The sequence below is a fragment of the Podarcis muralis genome, chromosome 10 (genome assembly GCF_964188315.1).
Source record: "Podarcis muralis chromosome 10, rPodMur119.hap1.1, whole genome shotgun sequence".
Classification (NCBI taxonomy): Eukaryota; Metazoa; Chordata; class Lepidosauria; order Squamata; family Lacertidae; genus Podarcis; species Podarcis muralis.
The window spans coordinates 29,634,282-29,654,120 of record NC_135664.1 but is presented as its reverse complement, the minus strand read 5'-3'; the positions used below and the strand labels follow the sequence as shown (position 1 = coordinate 29,654,120).

Sequence of the window (19,839 nt, the reverse complement as noted above, 5' to 3'; positions counted from 1 at the left end):
TTCTGCTGAAAACCTAAGCTAAGGACCAGGGCTTCTGCACAAAGACACCACAAGAAGGCCTTTGTATCAAAATAGGAATCAGTGCCACCAGTGGAAGAACGTTTCAAAAAGGGCATATTTGGGGCATACAGGGTGAAAAGAAGCCAGGGGTAATACAATAGAGGTATAACACTCTAGATTGACAGCTCCTAGAAGCAAATAGTGCAGCCTTGTAATTGTTGAGGGATACACCAAGGAGGTTTTGAAGGGAGAGTGGAAAGAGCTACCAATACTTCACTGTTGTACAAAATGCAGCACTAGCAGTTGCCATAAGAACATAAGTAAAGGCCAACCAAAGGCCTATCTAGTCTGGCATCCACCAGTTTCTCCTAAATGTTCCGCCAGATGCCAACGGAGAGGCAGAACATGAGGGCAATATCTCTTTCTCCCTATGCTCTGGTGTTCAGGAACATGTTGTCTCTGATCCTGGAGGTAGCATGCAGTCGTTCTGGCTAAGAGCCACTGGCAGTCTTGTCTTCCATGGATTTCTCTATAAATGAAGCTTCTGCTTGCATCACAACAGCCACATCCCACAAAAGGATCAGGCTGTTAAGAGAGCAACTTTGCCTTCAGAAATACATCTGAAGGTTCACTGAAGATCTACTGTTTGCTCATAAGACCAGGATTCTAGCTACACCAACAGTTCTGCCCTGCTTATCTATGCTCAGTGCTGGCAAAACATTGGTGCAATGGTGATACAGTTTCATTCTCTGGACATCATTTGGTACAACTGTCAAAGCGCTCTGTTCTTATGAGCCAAACAGTAGCTCGTACTGTGACTCAGCAGTATCATGTTTCCCCAATAGAAGCCATTGAACCTTGGCCTGAAAACAGCTAGCCTATGATTGCTTCAATACACTTTTAAAAACAAACAAGTGGATATTTCATAACTGAGAAACAGTGGCAGATTTCAGCTTCCCAGCACAGCATTCTTGGCACACACTACACAGGCTGTTTCAGTTGAAGATACGTACAACAACACATTTTTACAGAGAGTATTGACAATTTGAAGGAAGGTAACCAGAATGGTGTGGGGTTCTGGAAACCAAGTCCTAAGAGGAATGGCTGGAAAAGCTGTATCTGGAGAAGAAAGCCTAGAGAGGAGAAATTTAAGGGGAGACATGGCAGCTGCCTTCAAGTAGCTGATGAGCTGCTGCATAGATGATGCTGTACCTAAATTCCTGCACTGAGTAGGGGGGTTGGACTAGATGACATTGAAGATGCCTTAAAAACCCTAAAATGCTATGATTTTATAATGTGTGTATCTCCCAAGATGGTTGCATATATACCTTATGCTGACAAATGATGTCTCATACTCCCTAGCAGTAATTCAACCCTTTCATAAGTACTGTAGGCTCCATTTTTTGTGTGTGTCACATTTTATGGGAACACATCCCAAGTTAGTTTACACACCCTTAAAACTAATGCAAATGTCAAAGAACAGAGCTTAAACAAATTAAAGGTATTAATACTTTATACGGTGTTTTAAAGAAGCTCCTACTTATTTATGACTGCCTTTCACAACCTGGTTTACTCAGCAATTCTTGGAGGAGGAATAAAGACTCCTCAACACTTGCACACTGAAGTGCCATTTGTTCAATAAACCCTAGTGCCAGGCAACTGTGCTTAGAATTAACTATCTGGCTCTGGGACTCTTGGAACTAAAGTAGACTGTTAGGCTTGGTGTGATGTGAGATGATAGAATATTCAGACCACTGAAGTCACCAGGAATGAAAAAGCAGAGAAAGACATTACATGGCTGGAGAGGTAATTTATTAGATCCTCTCTAGGAGAAGTCATGTCTCCTGGAGTAGAAGGGAAACTTGTCCATGCAAATGAATGGAGAAATCCAAGATGCTAATGCAGCACTGTCTGGGTACCAGGGCATCCCACCTGAAACAGGGAGTTTCTGCTCTTTCTAGCAAATATTATATATCCCATTGTTTTAACTGGATTTACAGCACAAGCTTATGTATACTTAGAGACAAGTCCCACTGATTTTGGTGGTACTTACTCCTGGAGAAGAGTGTATGCAATAACTGCAGCTGGCTGAGGGCTGCTTATTACACTGCAAAACAACAGCAAAAAGAAAAAGGAGAAGGTCTGTCACAGCCAACACTTTAACCTATAGGTACATAAAGATATGCCTTTTGACATTTATAATAAACTCTCCTTTTCCTGCTTATCATCTTTTTTCTTTGAAAACGATATTTATTTATTGAGAAAGTTTTTGATACAATATTGACAACTGAACTTATCTACATTTGTCCAGCAACCTCAGTATTTTAGATTCTTAAAAATGCAGAAGCATCACTTTAATAATATTGGAAGGATGATTTAGCTGTCACCTTCAATGCTTCCATTCTACTTCTTTTCCTGAACAATTCTGATCACACACACACACACACACACACACACACACACACACTCCATTAAACTAGTTCTGGTGTTTTTGTCTAGGTTTGGCAGCAAAAGTCGCAATTCCTACTACTTTGTCACCTCTACCAGCAAATATCAAATTAATTCAGCATGATGTAAAAATGTCTGTCTCTCTGTGTGTAAAAAAAACACCCAAATGTGAAGTAGTCCCTCACGCCCAGGAGGCATTTGGAAATTGGGAAGTTGTGTTTTCAAGGGCACACTAAATGAGGTTCTTAAAATTCAAGGCTGTAAATATCCTAATAGAGGGTAAAAGTTTGTCCCACACAGCAAAGGACACAAAGGTCACATCAAGCAATTTCCCAGTCATTGCCCGTTTTGTTTTCTCAAAACCAATGTCTTACTTAACTGAGAAGATACTATTGATGGTTTAGGGAAATAATTTCTGGAGTCTTAGTTAGCCATATGAAAAACTTTTTGTTTTGTTTGTCTTTGTCTTTTCTTTTTTTAAAGGCAGCCATCTGGTGTTTGTGTTACATGAATTTTGCAACTGTCATTTTTGCAGTGCATACCATTTTATCTTCACAGTAATGTTGCTAAAAATGTCTGAATTGCCTTGTTGGATTTGGACCACATAGTTCAGCACTCCGTGTCCAACAATGGCTGCCCCTTGCAGCTTACAATAAAGGCAGAACCGAGGATGGAAATAATTCTCTTCTGCTGTTTGTTCCCAGCATACGTTAACAAAACGTGCACTGACCTTGAATATGGACGTTCTGCCACTTCAGTTTGATAAGCCTAGCCTTCTAGAATTGTCTAAAAACATTTTAAAGAACCACTCACGCTAGTGATATCACAATATCCTTTGACAATATGTTCCATAAACTGATAATGCGTTGCTTGTTCTGAACTTGCTGCCAATCACTAGTCTGAGTGCTCGTGTTTTGAAGGGCAGGCAATTCCCCTTTATTCATTTTCGCCGCACCATTACTTGCTTTATTATATGTTATTTCCCCTCTCTCTTCTTTTGCTAACTAAACTTTCAACACAGCCTCCCCACATTATGTACTGAGAGCCTACTGAGTAACATTAGCAAATATTCTGAACACAGCAAATGAAATGTTCTTTTTCCAATTAACCTTCAAAATAAACCCCAAGAGCTTATCACTGAACTATTTTTTAGTTGTCCTATGAACAAAAACAACAGGAGCTTGCTGCAGTTTAAGGTAACCTTAAAAGGCAGACATTTGTGACAAAGCTGTAACGGTTTCCACAGTAAAATGCAATATGGTATCCAAAGAACGTATCAAAGGAGGAAAACTGAATTCTGCAGAAAAGCAGATCACGTAAATCTGCAGATACTTCCTCTTTGTTTGCAATGTATCCTGCTTCCAAAAAACATACCATTTGGAATTTTGGGGGTGTGGGATGGCTAATAGAAAGAGAGATGGAAGGGCATGAATTGAAAGGAAGTCCAGAGGTTGGGGGAGAATGAAGATGAAATTCTATCTCTGTCTTCCTTTGGTTCTTGGAACTATCACACACAATCCAGGTGTTCTGGTCATGAGAACCAGAGGCATGTTACTTTCTTTCAAAGTGTAGATAAACTGCAATTGCACTATGACAATTTGTAACCACATTACAGATAGTACATCTGTGCAACGAATGTATGAATATGGGCAAACAGCTGTGGGATTTATTTATTTCCCAGTGTTCATAACAAATTGAAAAGCAATTCATTCCTGTGAAATGATGGGAGATTTAAGTATAAAACTAAAAGCAAAATATGTATAAGTGTGCACTGATTGTCCTGTGCCATCCCACTGTATGTCCAAATCCTGATGATAGTATGCTATTTATTTATTTATTTATTTTGCAGAAGAAAGGTACTATTTAGCCCACCATATGAATGAAGGTTTGGAAAGTGTCTGAATTTAATGAGGGAGAAAATGGCAGCAAAATAGCTTTACTTCCTACTTGTCGTTAGACTAACGTAGCAGTCAGGCATGCCTGAGAGGACCGAGCTGCCATACTATACCTTTAGTTTAGGGCAACACCCAACTAATTGAGGATCTTTGTACTGACTTTACTGAGAAAGTCTTGTGGCTGAAAAAAAGAAGAAAAAGCCCTGGAAACACAAATAAGGAAGCCTCCTACTGACAAATGTGCTCCACAGAGGAGCAGATCCACAGCGTGCCTAAGGGGCAAAGTGAAATTTTTATACAGAACTTGATTCATTCAACTTTGTGCATCTTTCCTCTGCTTTCTTGAAGGAGGTGGGGTGGGGATGAACACTGTGCTTGACCTATCTGTTGGAATTAACCACGAATCCAGGAGACCATATGGATTTGCCAGATGGCCTGCTATAATTTCATGACATTTATTCGAAGTATGAAGTTAAGTGATAAACATAATTAACATTCCTTTAGCTCCTTCCTGGATGTCTTTTATTAGTTTCATTTTTTCCCAGATATTGAAAGGTAAGTTAATACCTTGTTACCGAAACACAGATGCCTGCTAATTACCTCAGGAGGCTGAAGTCTCCGAAGCAGAGATCCTCAGTCTTAGACTCTCACTTACCCAACGACCCCGCTGTGAAGATTAATAGGCAGAGCGCTAAATCATAATGAGTGTGTCAGATCTCAAATGTTTTTCAGGTTCTTCCTAATTAGCATTAAGAGATACACAGTGTGCCCACAACATTTTCAAGATATCTGCCAGGCTTCGCCATAAACAAGGTACCTGACATGCTATGTTTTTCCTGCTTTCATTCAAGCAATAGTACAACAAATGTTAAAAATCAAACAATCAAATTTGATAGGAAAAGCAACAACCCAAAGGAATAACTCCCTCCCAAACATTATTATAATTGTTTGCTTTTTTTCATCCTCTGCCAGTGATTGTTTGATGCTTTATTTATTGGGAAGCTATTTTGTGGTGGCTGTGGCTTCAAAGAATGTTTAGCTTTGGGAAGGCTACCTGCTGCTAGCACATTAAAGCCATACAGCAAGATAAGAAAATAACCGCTTCACTGTTTAACTTGTTACTTTTGCTATAGAATGTGGAGCTTGCTCAAAATCCTTTATTTTTTATTTTTATGCTTGATATTTATTCTGGACAGGCAGATAACATTTCTAGGTTTCTATGTACTGTGCAGTATAAGGTGGAATGAAATGCTACAAAAAAGATGAATTTTTCTGAAGTTCTCAAGATGTTCTCCTATCCTAAGAGATAGTGACACCAATGGGAAACTGGTCGACGCCAGTGCTAAACTGAGAGGCAGCATGAAATTTATCCATTAGCATCAGGGGTGGTTGCAAGCAAAGTGTTCAAGAAGACACACAGGAAATCAACAGGGTGAAGAGTCAGGGTTCTAACATTCTCCGTCAACCAGAAAAGACAATGCTGATAAAAAATGGAATCAAATTACAGTATTACTTGAGTTGTTTGATAATGCTATATTTTCCAATAAACGGGAAAGTTAAGGTACCCCATGAACCTTAGCAAAGTAGCAAATTGCTAAGCAGCAAATTAATTGGTCATATTTTAAATCAGCCTTCCACAGCCTGGTGCAGCCTTCCACAGCCTGGTGTTTTGAACTACAACTCCCATCATCCCCAACCAGCATGCCAAAACATCTTGAGGACTTCAGGCAGAGTAAGGCTGGTTCAAATCCTAATCATCTTTCATTTTGTTCATTAAAAAAGCAAAACAAACAGTTACTTCTATTTTTTGCTACTATTTCAACAGCTGCCGGTCAAAGTCAGTTGCCTGCTCTGTTACTTTATTCAATGACTTCTACTATCCATTACTTTCCATTTCAGTGTGACATGTCTATCAGCAGTAAACTTTCCAGGATCACTATTCCTATTGTTTTTATCAATCCATAAAACTTGATACCGTGTTCCATCTATTGGTTCATGATTGTGCTTTGCTTGATTTATTGATCTCAGCATCTGCTTACAGAGAGCTTTTTGGTAGTCCACCTAGCTCCCCTTTCTTAACTTCTCCATCTCTTATATCAGGGATGGGCAGACTTAAGACTTCTGGAATCTATTTTGGGGTTGTTGTTGTTTTCCTAAAACCCTAGGATCTGCCAATACAAAAGACACTTAGAATTTTAAAAAAAAACCTATGACACCAGAACTCCCGTTGCTCGGTCCTTGCTCCTGCCAACTTAGCATTTCGAAAGCATGCCAGTGCAAGTAGATAAATAGGTACCACTCCGGTGGGAAGGTAAACGGCATTTCTATGCACTGCTCTGGTTCGCCAGAAGTGGTTTAGTCATGCTGGCCACATGACCTGGAAGCTGTACGCCGGCTCCCTCAGCTAATAAAGCGAGATGAGCGCCGCAATCCCAGAATCGGTCACGACTGGACCTAATGGTCAGGGGTCCCCTTACCGTTTACTAGAGCTAAACTGAGTTCCACAGCCGCTCCAAACAAAAATCCATACCTTATCCTGGCCATTTCCCCTTATTTCCTTGATGTCATTTTGTTCTTACCTCTGTTACACACTAGGGAATCAGAAATCCTTGCTGATCTACTTTAAATCACACGGCCAACCACTAGTAGATCCCAGTGGGCCTTCTGCCCTCACTTCTGCACGATACACGGCAGCAAAACCAATTGCATCATTGTTTGAAATGAACGCTCATGCATTCAGAGAGTGATAGTTATTGGAAGGGTTTAGGAGAGGAAGCAGAAGAAAACAATATGCGGTTCTTTATGAAAACACATCTAGAGAAGCCATGAACTGCAAAATCATGGAGCAGAACTTTGCTTAATATTGTAAGACCATCTGACAGGCAAAAAAGAAGAAAAGTTAGGTTCTCATATACCTCCTGCATACATGACAGCCAACATGATCGATGATATCCAAGCTATCTGGCTATATGATGTGCCGAAGATCTCCTGTATCTCCTTGAAGAAGACTGTGATGGCTTTAGGGAATGCATAAGAAAATCCAATGGAGATGAAACTGCCAAAGACCACGACCCAACCCCATCCACCGTCCGGGGGAGCGTACTGCGGCGTCGTTGCGGGCGGCATTTTTTAATCTTTACAAGTAGGCTGCAGCGGGGAATAAAAAAAGAAAGTTGAAAAGGTTATTGAAATAGCTTCCTCTTTCTTCAGCATACTGTCCATATATAGTAGCCAATTCAATACAATAATACAAAACTATTATCCAATGCTTTAGCCAGCAGCAGATTCTCAAGTAAGACTGTCAGTGGATGATGTAGTGCAATTACTCATCTATAAAAGCCAAGGTAGCCTTCAGGGAGGGTGAAAACCTTGGCAAGGGTTACTGGAAGAACCTTATTAGGTATACTGTAGTTTTTCCAGGTCACTGATCCAAGCCACTGCGGTTGTATTTAGCAATTAATCACAGATGGTAAAGTGACATTTTGGGACTTCTAGTATCAATCTACCCAGCTTCACCATCTCCAGTGAAGTGTGGTTGATTTGCACCATATGTGGGCCTGGCCTATATCTAGTACTTCTATTAAAATGTAAAATAATGCTTGATCTCAGCCTTAAGGGAGCATCACATATTAATAGTTATTTTTAGGTAACATTTTCATGAAGAATAATACTCAAAGTGACTTGCAAAGGTAGTAAAACCCCAAGATTAAAACCATTTAAAAGACATACTGTATATACATACATGCATGCAAAATTGTAAAAGCATTTCCAATATAAACCAAAGTCCAAACTTCATTCAGAACATGGCTTGAATTAAACTATATGAAACAACATTTTTGGAACCCTGAAGGGCTTGATGGAAACATTGTTATTTCATTATGTGAATGTGAAAAGTGACCTTTAGTGCTATTAAATCTGAAAATAAAGATTGGTTATATAATGAGTAACAAAACTGGGATTAAAAAAAAGAACTGAATTACACAGCTCCCAATTCCCCGTTTGAGTTGCCCACCTCCCTCCCAGCTGCCCTTCTCCCAGAAAACAGTCGCCCTTCCCACTTCCCTCCTTCCACATTCCAGCTGCAGCCTTGATATCTGTCCCCTAAAGAAGCGATAATCCCAACAAGGGAAGAATGGCAGGCCAAGATGTTGGACTATGCTGAAATGGCAAAACTAACGGGAAGACTCGGGAATCAAGAAGACAAGGGGAAATTTTATTAGTTAGGAGAACATTGTAAGCAAATTAAAACCCTAGCTGGACTACAAGAAACACTTGTAAAGTAATGAAGATTATAGATAATTTGGAAAAATGAAAATTGTGGAGAATGTGCTGATATGCAGCTTTAATTTTTGTTTCAAGGACCCATGTAGGGGAAGGGGGGAAGTCATGAGATTCAGAGAATCTCATAAAATGATTGTACAAATTGTCTGAATGTAAACTTGTAATGTTTATATCTGTCCCCTACCCTTCCTGCATGCCCATGTCCTTAGGCCTCTTCCTGAGTCTTTCTTAGCGTAGCGGCTCCTCCACCATCCCTCTCGCAGCTGCTATCACCGTCCAGCTAACTCGCATGCCTGCCTATCTGCCACCATCACTGCACACTTTGACTCCCCACCCACAGACCTCCACAGAAAACACATAGAGGGAAAATGGAAGGTGGAGTGGTGAGCCAGCTTCAGTGTTTGGACACCGCCATGTTGACCAGAGGTAAGGAGGGGAAGCCTTTGTTGCTATTGGCAATGTCTGAGGTATTCTGGGAGTGGCTTGTGTAAATCCGGAATGTACCGGTCAAAAAGGGGCAGTTGTGGGGTATGTGTTTGTACAGTTCTAGATATAAGAGGCCAAGGAGGTTAGGGCTGGCTCACCCATGAGGCGAGGCGAGGTGACTGCATTGGCAGGCAGGATCCACAGAGGCAGCAGATCCAGCTTCCAAGGAATGTATTTCATGCTGTTGTTTCTAAGATGGCAATGATGGCGGCAGTGCACTCCTTGGAGGCTGAATCTGCCTCCTCCTCACAGCCCCACCCTCGTAGTCTCTTGGAAAATAGGGGGCACTGCTGTTCTCCTCCCACCACTGAGGAGGAATATTTTTAAAATATAGTTTTATTGATTTCTAATATATAACAATTACAAAAAGAGAGAGAAACAAAATCCCAACTTGCCCCCTTCCAGGGTGGATCAATCTAGTCAAGTTTGCTGAAGTCCAATCTGTGATTTTGGTAGTTGCCGTTCTTCAGATTAGCCAGTAAAGTGTTTTATAAAAGGATGCCATATTTCAACAAAATTGAAATTATGGTGGCTGCCCTCTGGGGTCTTCTAGGGTCTGCATCCACCTGGAGTGATTCAGAGCTGGCCCCTTTCTCCCCACCCCCCAGCATGGCCTTTGATTCTCCCACATCAACTGCTGGGTAAGGATGATTTGACCCCCCCCCCCAAGTTCCCAATGTTGGTTTTAAACTTGTCCCCCGCGGGGTGGGATGGGGGCATTTTGTGTTTCGCTTCACATGTCTACATGTCTTGGGCCAGACCTAGAGGAGGTAATGTAAGTGTAGTTCCTTATCTCAGAATGTGAACCACTTGAATGCTCCTCAAAAAGAAAACTAAATGTCAGAAATGGGGGCTCAGTCCTAACCTTCTCCCTACTAAGTTAGTTTTCTATGTTCAGGAGTAGCTCCTCACATGAGCACCTGTCTGTAGTCTAAAATGGGACCAATTGAGAAACCTAGTCCTTACACACAGGATAGCTGTGACAGAAATTTCTAAAAGCATTGGGCTATTTCTCTCCCCATTGTTGGTGTCCAGATGACTATTAATTTAATCTTGTTTAATCTGTGCTGACAGATACTGTCCATACCTGTCCACACACACACACAAAAGTGTAATGTGGATTATAATCAAGGGTTGAACATGTCCGAAGACCATTGACACGATAATTGTAATTGTTGCAAAAATAACACCATGTAAATCAGTGCACTGGAGCATTCATAGGAACAGAGCCTTCCATCACCGGAGCCTTCTGCAGACTAATGAAGAGATTCTTTTCCCAGTGTTTCTACTAGAAAACATGATGAGTCCTGTTTAATGATATATCAGAGACACCTTGCCTAATGAGAAAATCACTACCCCAATAACAAACAACAAACAAAGAAGTATAGCTGTTAAATTTCAATATGCCTCAAATGAATTATTCTATTTGCAATGGGACTGGAAAGCTCTGATACAACAGAACTCATACAGACAAATCAAGGCTGGATGTAATAATAATAATTTATTATTTATACCCCGCCCATCTGGCTGAGTTTCCCCAGCCACTCTGGGCGGCTTCCAATCTAGTGTTAAAAACAATACAGCATTAAATATTAAAAACTTCCCTAAACAGGGCTGCCTTCAGATGTCTTTTAAAGAGAAGATAGCTGCTTATTTCCTTCACATCTGAAGGGAGGGAGTTCCACAGGGCGGGCACCACTACAGAGAAGGCCCTCTGTCTGGTTCCCTGTAATCTCACTTCTCGCAATGAGGGAACCACCAGAAGGCCCTTGGTGCTGGATCTCAGTGTCCGGGATGAACGGTGGGGGTGGAGACACTCCTTCAGGTATACAGGACCGAAGCCATTTAGGGCTTTAAAGGTCAGCACCAACACAGTACAATTCCCTTTATTTATTTTTTATTTTTAAGTTGAAAGTCCCTACAGAACCTGTTTGATTGACAGGGAAAAGACAATGGTTGGGACTGATTCCATCTCCTACTTCCTCTCCTGAACAGCCGGGTAGTATCATTCTGCTTTTGGAAGGCATTGCATGCACAGATCAGGAAGAGGAAGGGTGCACACAGCACCCTTGGGTATGCGCTGTACCTGGTAGGTGCCAGTGAGGTGGTGAGGAAGGTGGTGCTCTGTTACTCTTCTGGCTTCCCCACACAGCAGGTTGCTGTTTGATGCTCCTGATGCTTCATCTATGCCGTGCCTGCACCACACCAAGCCCCACTGACTTGACCCTCTCCCCTGCACTCTTGGGAAGCACCAGTGACCTGCTGTGTTGGCAAGCCAGGGGAGCAACAGAGCTCCTTCCACATCAACTCAGTGGCCACTACAGGTGTTACCCCATCCAGCTGTAAATAGTCATTCTGATTTGTGTGGTGAGTTCCCGCCTCCCACCAGTGAAAATAAAGACACGAGACACGTTGTTTCTAAATGGGCTAAAATTGGCCACAACTTCATTGGTTACAGGTGATGAGCGGTATTGGCTTTAGGCATTGGTCCTAATCGATTATCCGGCTTCAGTCTGTCTGCCTGAAGGCCGGGAAGGGTTAACACCAGCAGGGGGAGCCCTGCTGATGCACATCAACTAGGCACTCCCCCAGGGTCACCGCTCGGGGGCGTGCCTTGGGCCCTGGCCTCCATAGGCTTTGGACGTGGCCAGGCCCTCCCGAATCCTTTACTGGACTACCCTTCATAAACCAGGGGAGGTGATGGCACTCCTCCCCCCCCCCGTTAATCTACATAACAATTCCCCTACCAATGCCTAACCGCCAAACTGAGGAAGTTGTGACGATTTGCCACGAGGTAGGCAAAAAAACCAAATGGCTGGTGCCAATTTGCCAAGTGGAAAAATTCCTACAAGCCCCCTTAACAGCAACCAACTGAAGTCCATAGCAAGGTCAAAGGAGAAACCTTATAGGCTGGGTGGGGGGGGTGGGAAATTCCCCAGCTGATTGGTGGCAAAGAGGAAGGGCCTCTGCCGCGCTTGCCTTAAATGTGGCAAGCCACACACCCCGAGCCAGCCGATTGGCTGGCCCAGAGGATTCCCCTGTTCGCATCGGGCTGGGAACCAGCCTCCGCGCGAGTGTTGAGGGCATGAAGCCCACAACACCACTTCCTCCCGAGGTCAGAAGTGGCTTTCCGCACACATCATATTGCCCCCTAGCTTGGATTGGCATGAATGGATGGGAAGATGCAATGGAGACCAGTTGGATCGGGACCGATAGGTATAATTGAGATCCATATTGAAAATGAGCAAATATGTCTGAACCGCAGCAATAGGATTGGTTGACAAAGACAGGCAGCAATGAATACCATACCAAACATTTTAAAAGGATGAAAACTGAAATAACAAGGTCAGAGAAACAGCCATGACAAATAATTCATCTTGATATCATGCACTGTAGATTCTAGTCAATCATGATCAACCTGTTTAGACTGCTTGTCTGCAAATGCTTCATTAATATTCCTCTGCTTGCCAACTGACAAAATCAACTCTCAATACAATAAATAGCTTGTCAGGAGAAGCTCCGAAAATGCTCGACTCTCTCCCATTTTTTATTTTTATTTTTACAAATTCTCCGTATTTATTGTAGGATAGGCTACAGTTCTGATAATATCAAGGGGTGGCCTTTTTTTTTTTTTTTTGCCCTTTATGTTTACCAGTGTGCAACTTCTGCAGTTCCTCACTGATAGAGCTGCAAGGATCACAGTGACTTAAGAATCTATTGAATAAACTTGTTCAACATGCTTCCAAAGACACAGCAACAATGTACAGTGGAGAAAACTGCTCACCGAATTGACTTGAACCCCACTTATACAAAGTACAGGCTCTGTCTTGCTTTGTATTTCAAACTGCACACATTCCTAGAACCAGGTTTTTGGTTTTGCATGCAGCTGTCCTATGGGGTGAGCTAAACAAACTGCATCTAGGAACATTTCCCTGGCAAGGAAGTAATCTCGGGCCATGAACTGGGTCTGTACTCAGGTGTATTCCTCAGCTCCCTTTCCCAGACTCGGATCACCTCCAACAGCTGCCCATGGCTCAGTCTTGACAACCTCAAGCAAGGGAAACAACCACATGGGGGCGCACTGAAATGAATGGGACTTGAAAGAGCACATCTTCCATTCATTTAGTTGCCCGAAGGATCAGTGATTAAGGGAGCTAAAATAAGCTGAGAAGATGATATGGACACCAATAGCATGGGGACTACTCCTTAAGTTGGCAGAAACGGTTAATATAAGAATAAAACTGATCAAATGCCGTTTTGCTGTTTGACAATTCCCTGGTCCTGCCTACCCACAAATAAAATAATATAAACCCAAACCTGTTCAGAGCCTTTCCGCCACACTTGCTTTAATAGGGTCAGCTAACCTTTCTCTTCACAGTTCAAACTGCTGGCTTGTCACTGCAGCAGAAATCCTGATCCACTTATCAGTCTATTTTAATCATTCTTACTATTCCTTAAATCCCCGTGCCTCACAAGCATTAAGTACACCAAGTTGTATTACAGCAGCTAAGGGCAGTTTAAAAGGACTGCCGTCAACATTTAAAGAAAGAAGGGTGTTTAACAAATATTAGCTTGGAATCTCCTTGGGATTTAACAACAGTTTTAAGGCACCTGGAAGTCCTTCTTAAGTCCTCCAACAGAACTGAATGGGATTTGTGCGATAGACCAAACCATGGTAGTTAGCCTGGAAAGGCACAAGCAATCACTAAGCATGTACTGAGTGGTGGGATGTTTCACCTCAGCATGGCAAACTAAACAAAGTGGCATTTACGTAGTCAAAAATGTGTGTTTATCCACCTGAAAGTCGGACAATATAAAGAATTCATTTGAAGTACGCAGGGGAAAAAACACCCCTAAAATTACTGGGGCAAAGGAAAATATAAATGCACGGAAGGAAAAACGTCAGTCTGTACTTTATTTCTGGGGAGGGTGGGGGAAAGGATGTTGAATTGCAAACTTACTATGTGTTTGGTCTGAGAACTAAAGAACTACCTACTAATATATACACACAAATTGCTTTCAACTCCCAAGATGCCTTAATCTTTCACTATAAAGCCATTGTATAAAACTTTTTTAAAAGGCCCCCTTCCTTCTCTTTAACCAAGGAGATTTTTGCTTACATAGGCCATATGCAGTCAGACCAACCACAGTGGGAGAGGGCGGAAGATAAACATTAATCTGGTATTGGGGCATGTGGGAATGTAAGAAGGGCTCTTCTTATGTTCTTATCCATGGGTAGGCAAACTAAGGCCCAGGGGCCGGGTGAGGCCCAATCACCTTCTCAATCCAGCCTGCGGACGGTCCGGGAATCAGCGCGTTTTTACATAAGTAGAATGTGTGCTTGTATTTAAAATGCATCTCTGGGTTATTTGTGGGGCATAGGAATTCATTGCCCAGCTCCCAAAATATAGTCCGGCCCCCCACAAGGTCTGAGGGACAGTGGACCGGCCCCCTGCTGAAAAAGTTTGCTGACCCCTGTATTATCTAACCCATAGTGTCGCACTTCCAGTCTAGCATCCCTAGAAATTATTAGCATCTTTCTGTGTATGCAGAACATACTCAGCCCATTTTTATTTCCCTGCTCCCTATGCCTTAATACACACACCAGTGGGTCTCTCAGGCCAACTTCACACAAAGAATGGGAGGTATGGCTGATGTTTCATACATGGTCACCTTGTGAATGCCCCACATGGCCTAATAATAATAATAATAATAATAATTTGGCTTCTTGGGGCAGCATTGGGAGGAAAATGTAGGAGAGGCTGCTCACTGGTCCATCTAGCCCTGTATTCTGTTCTCACAATGGCCAACCAGATACCTGTAGGAAGCAGAACATAAGGGCAATAGTCCTCTCCCTCCAATCACTGAAAATTCAAAAGCCTTTGCCCACAACTCATTGTTTGCATGCAATAGGGCTCACACACTTCTCAAAGAACTCTGACAATAAGCATGGGAAATAAACTGTTTCTCAGAATGCATGAGATGCCGGGGCTTAGCTTACTAAATCTAGACCTATTGAAATCTGTGGGAGATTTGTCATTGGCAAAAATGGGACCACCATACACTGGCATCGTCTGAGTTGTGGAGAGGAAGAGGAGTGTAGTGCTTAGATTTCAGACAAGGGCTGTGGACCCACTGCCATTTTATTCTGCATCCAATGCGCTGCCACTACTAGAAAACTGTGTAAACACAATGTTATCACAATCTGTAACTGTATCTACTATGTCATTCCTTAGTAAATACTGCATTTTGATACATTTCTCCCCCAACCACCTTTGATTCAAATTAATGTGAGCACAGTCTGGACCAGGAAGATCCAATTTCAAATCCCCACTCGAGTAAAACTGTGGGCGACTGCAGATCCATCACTGTGAGGATAATATTGGGGGGGTGTGCTGCTTTGAGTTCCTTAAAGTAAAAACTGTAATAAAAAAATAATATTTAATAAAATACCTATTGTCACCAAATCACATATGAAATGGTAAGAACAGCTTGATGTACATGTCTTTAAGAAATTTTCTTCTGTGAATTTTTAAAATTTTGTATCATGTCATTAATTGATGCAGTGTTGGTACTCAAAAAAATGCCCTAGATACATTTTCTGAGACTATACAGAAAGAATATGTTACCAGTATCAAAACAGGCTCCTTTCTAAGGATATACCCAGTGAGAAAATCACATTCCAGAAAACTGCTGGATGGATGTTGCTAATCTCCTGCTGGCAGTAACAGTGTTATTGCCTAAATTGTTGAATTTCAAATTAACTCTGTGCAGAGCTGGTAACTTTGTCAATCCCACTCATCACTTGCCATGTTTCTGTTTCGGAAGGTGTAAGTTGTTTGGCACATAATAGCATAAACGAGAGCAAATGCTTTTAGATAGTATCACTGCAAGTAATACATTCTGAGCATCCCTTACTGAAGATCCATCCCCCACCCCCCTGAAGAGGTAACTTTCATTTTATTAGCTCAAACCACAGCCAACTTGTGCTTGGATTTAATGGGATTTAGTCCCATCAAATGGGAATATACTCTGACGTTTTCTTTAAAAACCAATCCCTTAGCAGTTTCACATTCCCCCACCATCATAAACATGTTGTTGTATAAGCCAGCGTTTGTGGCCAGGTAAAACAAATGGAGATCGAAAGACTGAAATATCTTAGCATCAATACAGGCTGTTCTACAACACATCTATAAATAAAAACTCCCCAGCGTTAAGGGCACGACCCAGCCAAAGTTAAGCACCACTGGTTTCGGAGTGAGTGCCAAGGATAAATGCTTAACTGAATTATGGGCCAACATTTTTAACTTCGACATTATCAAAGGGGCAGGGGCTAGTTGTAAACAGAAGTAAGTGAAGTCTCCCAAACTCCTCCTCATGGCAAGGTGATGACAAATCTGTCAATGTTGGTTTCCTTCTGTTTCCCAGCATTCAGTTCTCTGCATTTCCACATCAGCTTGCAGTTGCTTTTAAAAAGACCTCCTAAAAATTCAACAACATTTTGTGCAAGCTCCTCCTCATGCATGCGTTTGTATGCAAGTTTGCATAATATGTGTGCAATTTCCCTTAAACCTGCCCATTTTTGCAAAGCCAATTATCTCAATATAATGCATGCTTGCATGTTATTTACACAAATAGATGCATTTTGTGCACCATTCATCCCAGTGCATGCTTTTATGTTCAGGTTGCGCACCTGGAGGGAGAACTGCATTGCAAAATTCAGAGAAGTGCGAATTTGGAAGGATGGTGTGTTTCAATTCATGTATTGTTTTGCAGAATAAAATCAGAGAATTGTAAGGAACCCAGCAGGTCACCTGGTGCAACCCCCTGCAATGTTAATTGCCATGCTAATTTAATAGATTCTGCTTTAAATGCACACTGAACCAAATTTCAGCCCCAACCTTACTCGCAGCCACACTGGAGGATGAGACAGAAGGGGGAGCACATGAATCCAAGTCACACGGTTTGTGTCATGTGTGAATGTAAGTTTGGTCATGCTCTGGACACTGATGCCAGAAAAATGAATGTGAAAAGTGAAACTCTGGCCTTAACCAGTTAGCTTTCAAATTAGCAGAGGAGCAGCAAGGAAAGCAGTTGCAGTACAAACCAGGTGAGTCATGTGTTGCAGAAGCATAATAAATTGAAAAGCAAATTCTTTTGGAAAGCGGGACACAGTGAACATCAATCTGTGCAATGACTTTGGTGTCAGTTTCAGGAGAGAAATTTAATCAGATCTGTAAGGGAAAGGCATGAGTCATGTTTTTCTCTAGTGACACTCAGATACCTGTTTATCTAACCAGACTACAGCTATCATAGATTTCTTTTAAAATTTCCACTAGAGGTCAATCTATACAGAATATAAAAAAATGCCTGCATGTTCTTTCCACCTTATCCCTGGGATCCATGGCATGCTGTAGCTTCCCAACAACTCTGTGAAGCTGAATGGAGGGTTAATGATGATTTACACAAGGCTTTCCAGTGAATTTCACAGCTGAGGAAATATTTGATTGAGGTCCTTTCATACCCAAATCTAGCACTGTAACAGTGTCCTACATTGACTCTCTTAGGCTGAATTCATTTCAGATGTGCATGTACATCATCTGATTTTGCTACACTTGATTATTGTACTCCATTATAGCCTTATGCAGATTACTGCAATAGGAATAATCAGTGCACATAAAATATTGCCAGATCATGTCTGCTGACCCTGCTCCTGATGCACACAAACTGATTGGAGCTTAAAAATGGATAAAATGTGTGCACATAAGGCTCTCCCCGCACAAACTCCCCTGCATCCATGCACAAAAATTCATTGGTATGTCTTCCATATGGGCAGGTTCTATGCAAAGGACCTGACCAATCTTTGGAGGTCAGGCAGAGCCAGCAAGAATTATTATCCCATTCTCTACAGTGATAATCCCCAGACTGTCTGCACTGGAGTGTGCTTGCACTGGGATGAGAACTGAAAGATGGGTTCACAAACTGCTACTGCTGTAAAAATGTGTTCGTTATGATGTAAGGCAGAAGCTCTGCAAAGGATGGCATTGTTATTCCTAGAATCTTCAGAGATGATGAACATCAACTTTTACAAGGATGCTGACCCACACTTTTTCTGTGTGCACAGTGGGGGGGGGCACAAATATCATGGATGTTTTTGTCTCCATCCCCCCCCATAATGATTCAAAAGCAATAAATAATTTGGCCAGATTTTTAAAATCCAGGTATTTATGTGCACCACACACAATAGCATGTGCATTAGTGGATAACGGCAGGGGCTAACAAAAGGGTCTTTTAATAGGTAATCCTCTACCCCCTTACTTAACTTGGGAGCAAGCTCCTTTGAAATCAATTGATTTTTTTTCTGAGTAGACCTGTATAGGATTGAACTGTTAATTCTGCAGGTTTTTCCCCCCGACTATAGCTATGAATAGATGGAAGATATGTGGTTTTTACTTTCACATATGGTTGTACCCTTCAAAACTGCAGTTTTTTAATCAAAAGTCTAATGCCTTGAAAATTCAGGACGATGCTATGCATAATTGTATAAGCATGAACTGTGTATACACTGTAGTCTGCAACTCCTGCGGCCAACGTGGTGCCAAACATATTCTCTGTTTTCCTTTGGACCGCATCAGCGAGGCCAAGGAGGGGTCTGGTTGCCTGGGAATCCCAGGACATCCATATTCACTGTCCAGGCTTGCACCCTGGGAAGGTCACTACAAACACAGCAGTTTGACTTCACCCTTGGAGGTGCACTCCATTGTCTTTCAAGACAAATGGATGCCAACAACAGTAGTACTGTATAGGATGTGTAAGGGCAAAAATGACAAAAGACATTTCTAACAAAAAACTATTCTCTTTGGAAAAGTGCACCAGTGTACCATGTATCTGTGCATTGTATGGAGGCCACTGTAACAATCCCACTGAGAAGCATATGGAAAGATATTTGTAGTTAGTTGTATATATACTTGTGTGCATGTGCATTCAGTTTCTTGGTTTAATTGCTCTGTGGGATTAAACCATAAACCTAGATATAGGAAGCCTACATCACCAACAAAAAAACTTATTTCCCCCCACGATTAGCTAATGGTTTATGCTGACCCATTCATTTTATGCAACTGTCAGTAGGAGGCTGGAAAGGAAAGAGGATGCAGAAAGTACTTCCATTACAATCCAGTTCCGGGGGGGGGGGGGAGGGGGGGAGATGGGCTACGTGAATAAACACATTCATTTCATTTCCTTGCTGATGATCACAAAAATGTCTTTAAATAATCCAGGATCGAACCATGGTTTATGATCCTGTCTTATTCATAAGCTATAGATAAACTATGGTTTGCCTGAATTTGGACTTAACCAAAAAAACAACAACAGCAGTTTGTTGAACACCATGAGAAAAGCTTCCAATCTCCTCTATGCCTTTACACCAGGAAAGGTGATGGGGGGAACACATAAGCCAAAGGATTGGGCACACTGCACTTAATTTACACAGGGCATGACATCGAATGAATGATTTCCTCAGGTGTTCTTAAAGTGCAAAACAACTGCCAGAGAATGCAATTTAAATAAATAAATAAACTTGGAAATGTTTTTATTTTTATTTTTTGAGAGACATCTTTCTCATCAAAAACACTTCCCCAAGCTGCATTTTGCTGCATGCGGGAAATGTGATGGGTGCCTGCAATGCCACAATTTTCCTACAAAAATTCATTTAGTCTGTGCTTTGTCCATA

At 41.8% G+C, this 19,839-nt stretch overlaps 1 protein-coding gene across 5 annotated transcripts in view; it reads right to left on the bottom strand.

The window, feature by feature from the left end:
• Window positions 1-19,839, bottom strand: part of SLC16A7 (solute carrier family 16 member 7) — a 112,436-nt gene that overhangs the window by 32,173 nt on the left and 60,424 nt on the right. For all 5 annotated transcript variants that reach the window (XM_028745626.2, XM_077934677.1, XM_077934675.1 and 2 more), the window contains exon 2: window positions 7,259-7,490. In XM_028745626.2, coding sequence (XP_028601459.2) covers window positions 7,259-7,469 — 211 coding nt within the window. In that variant the 5' untranslated portion in view covers window positions 7,470-7,490. The remainder of the gene's footprint in view (window positions 1-7,258; window positions 7,491-19,839) is intronic.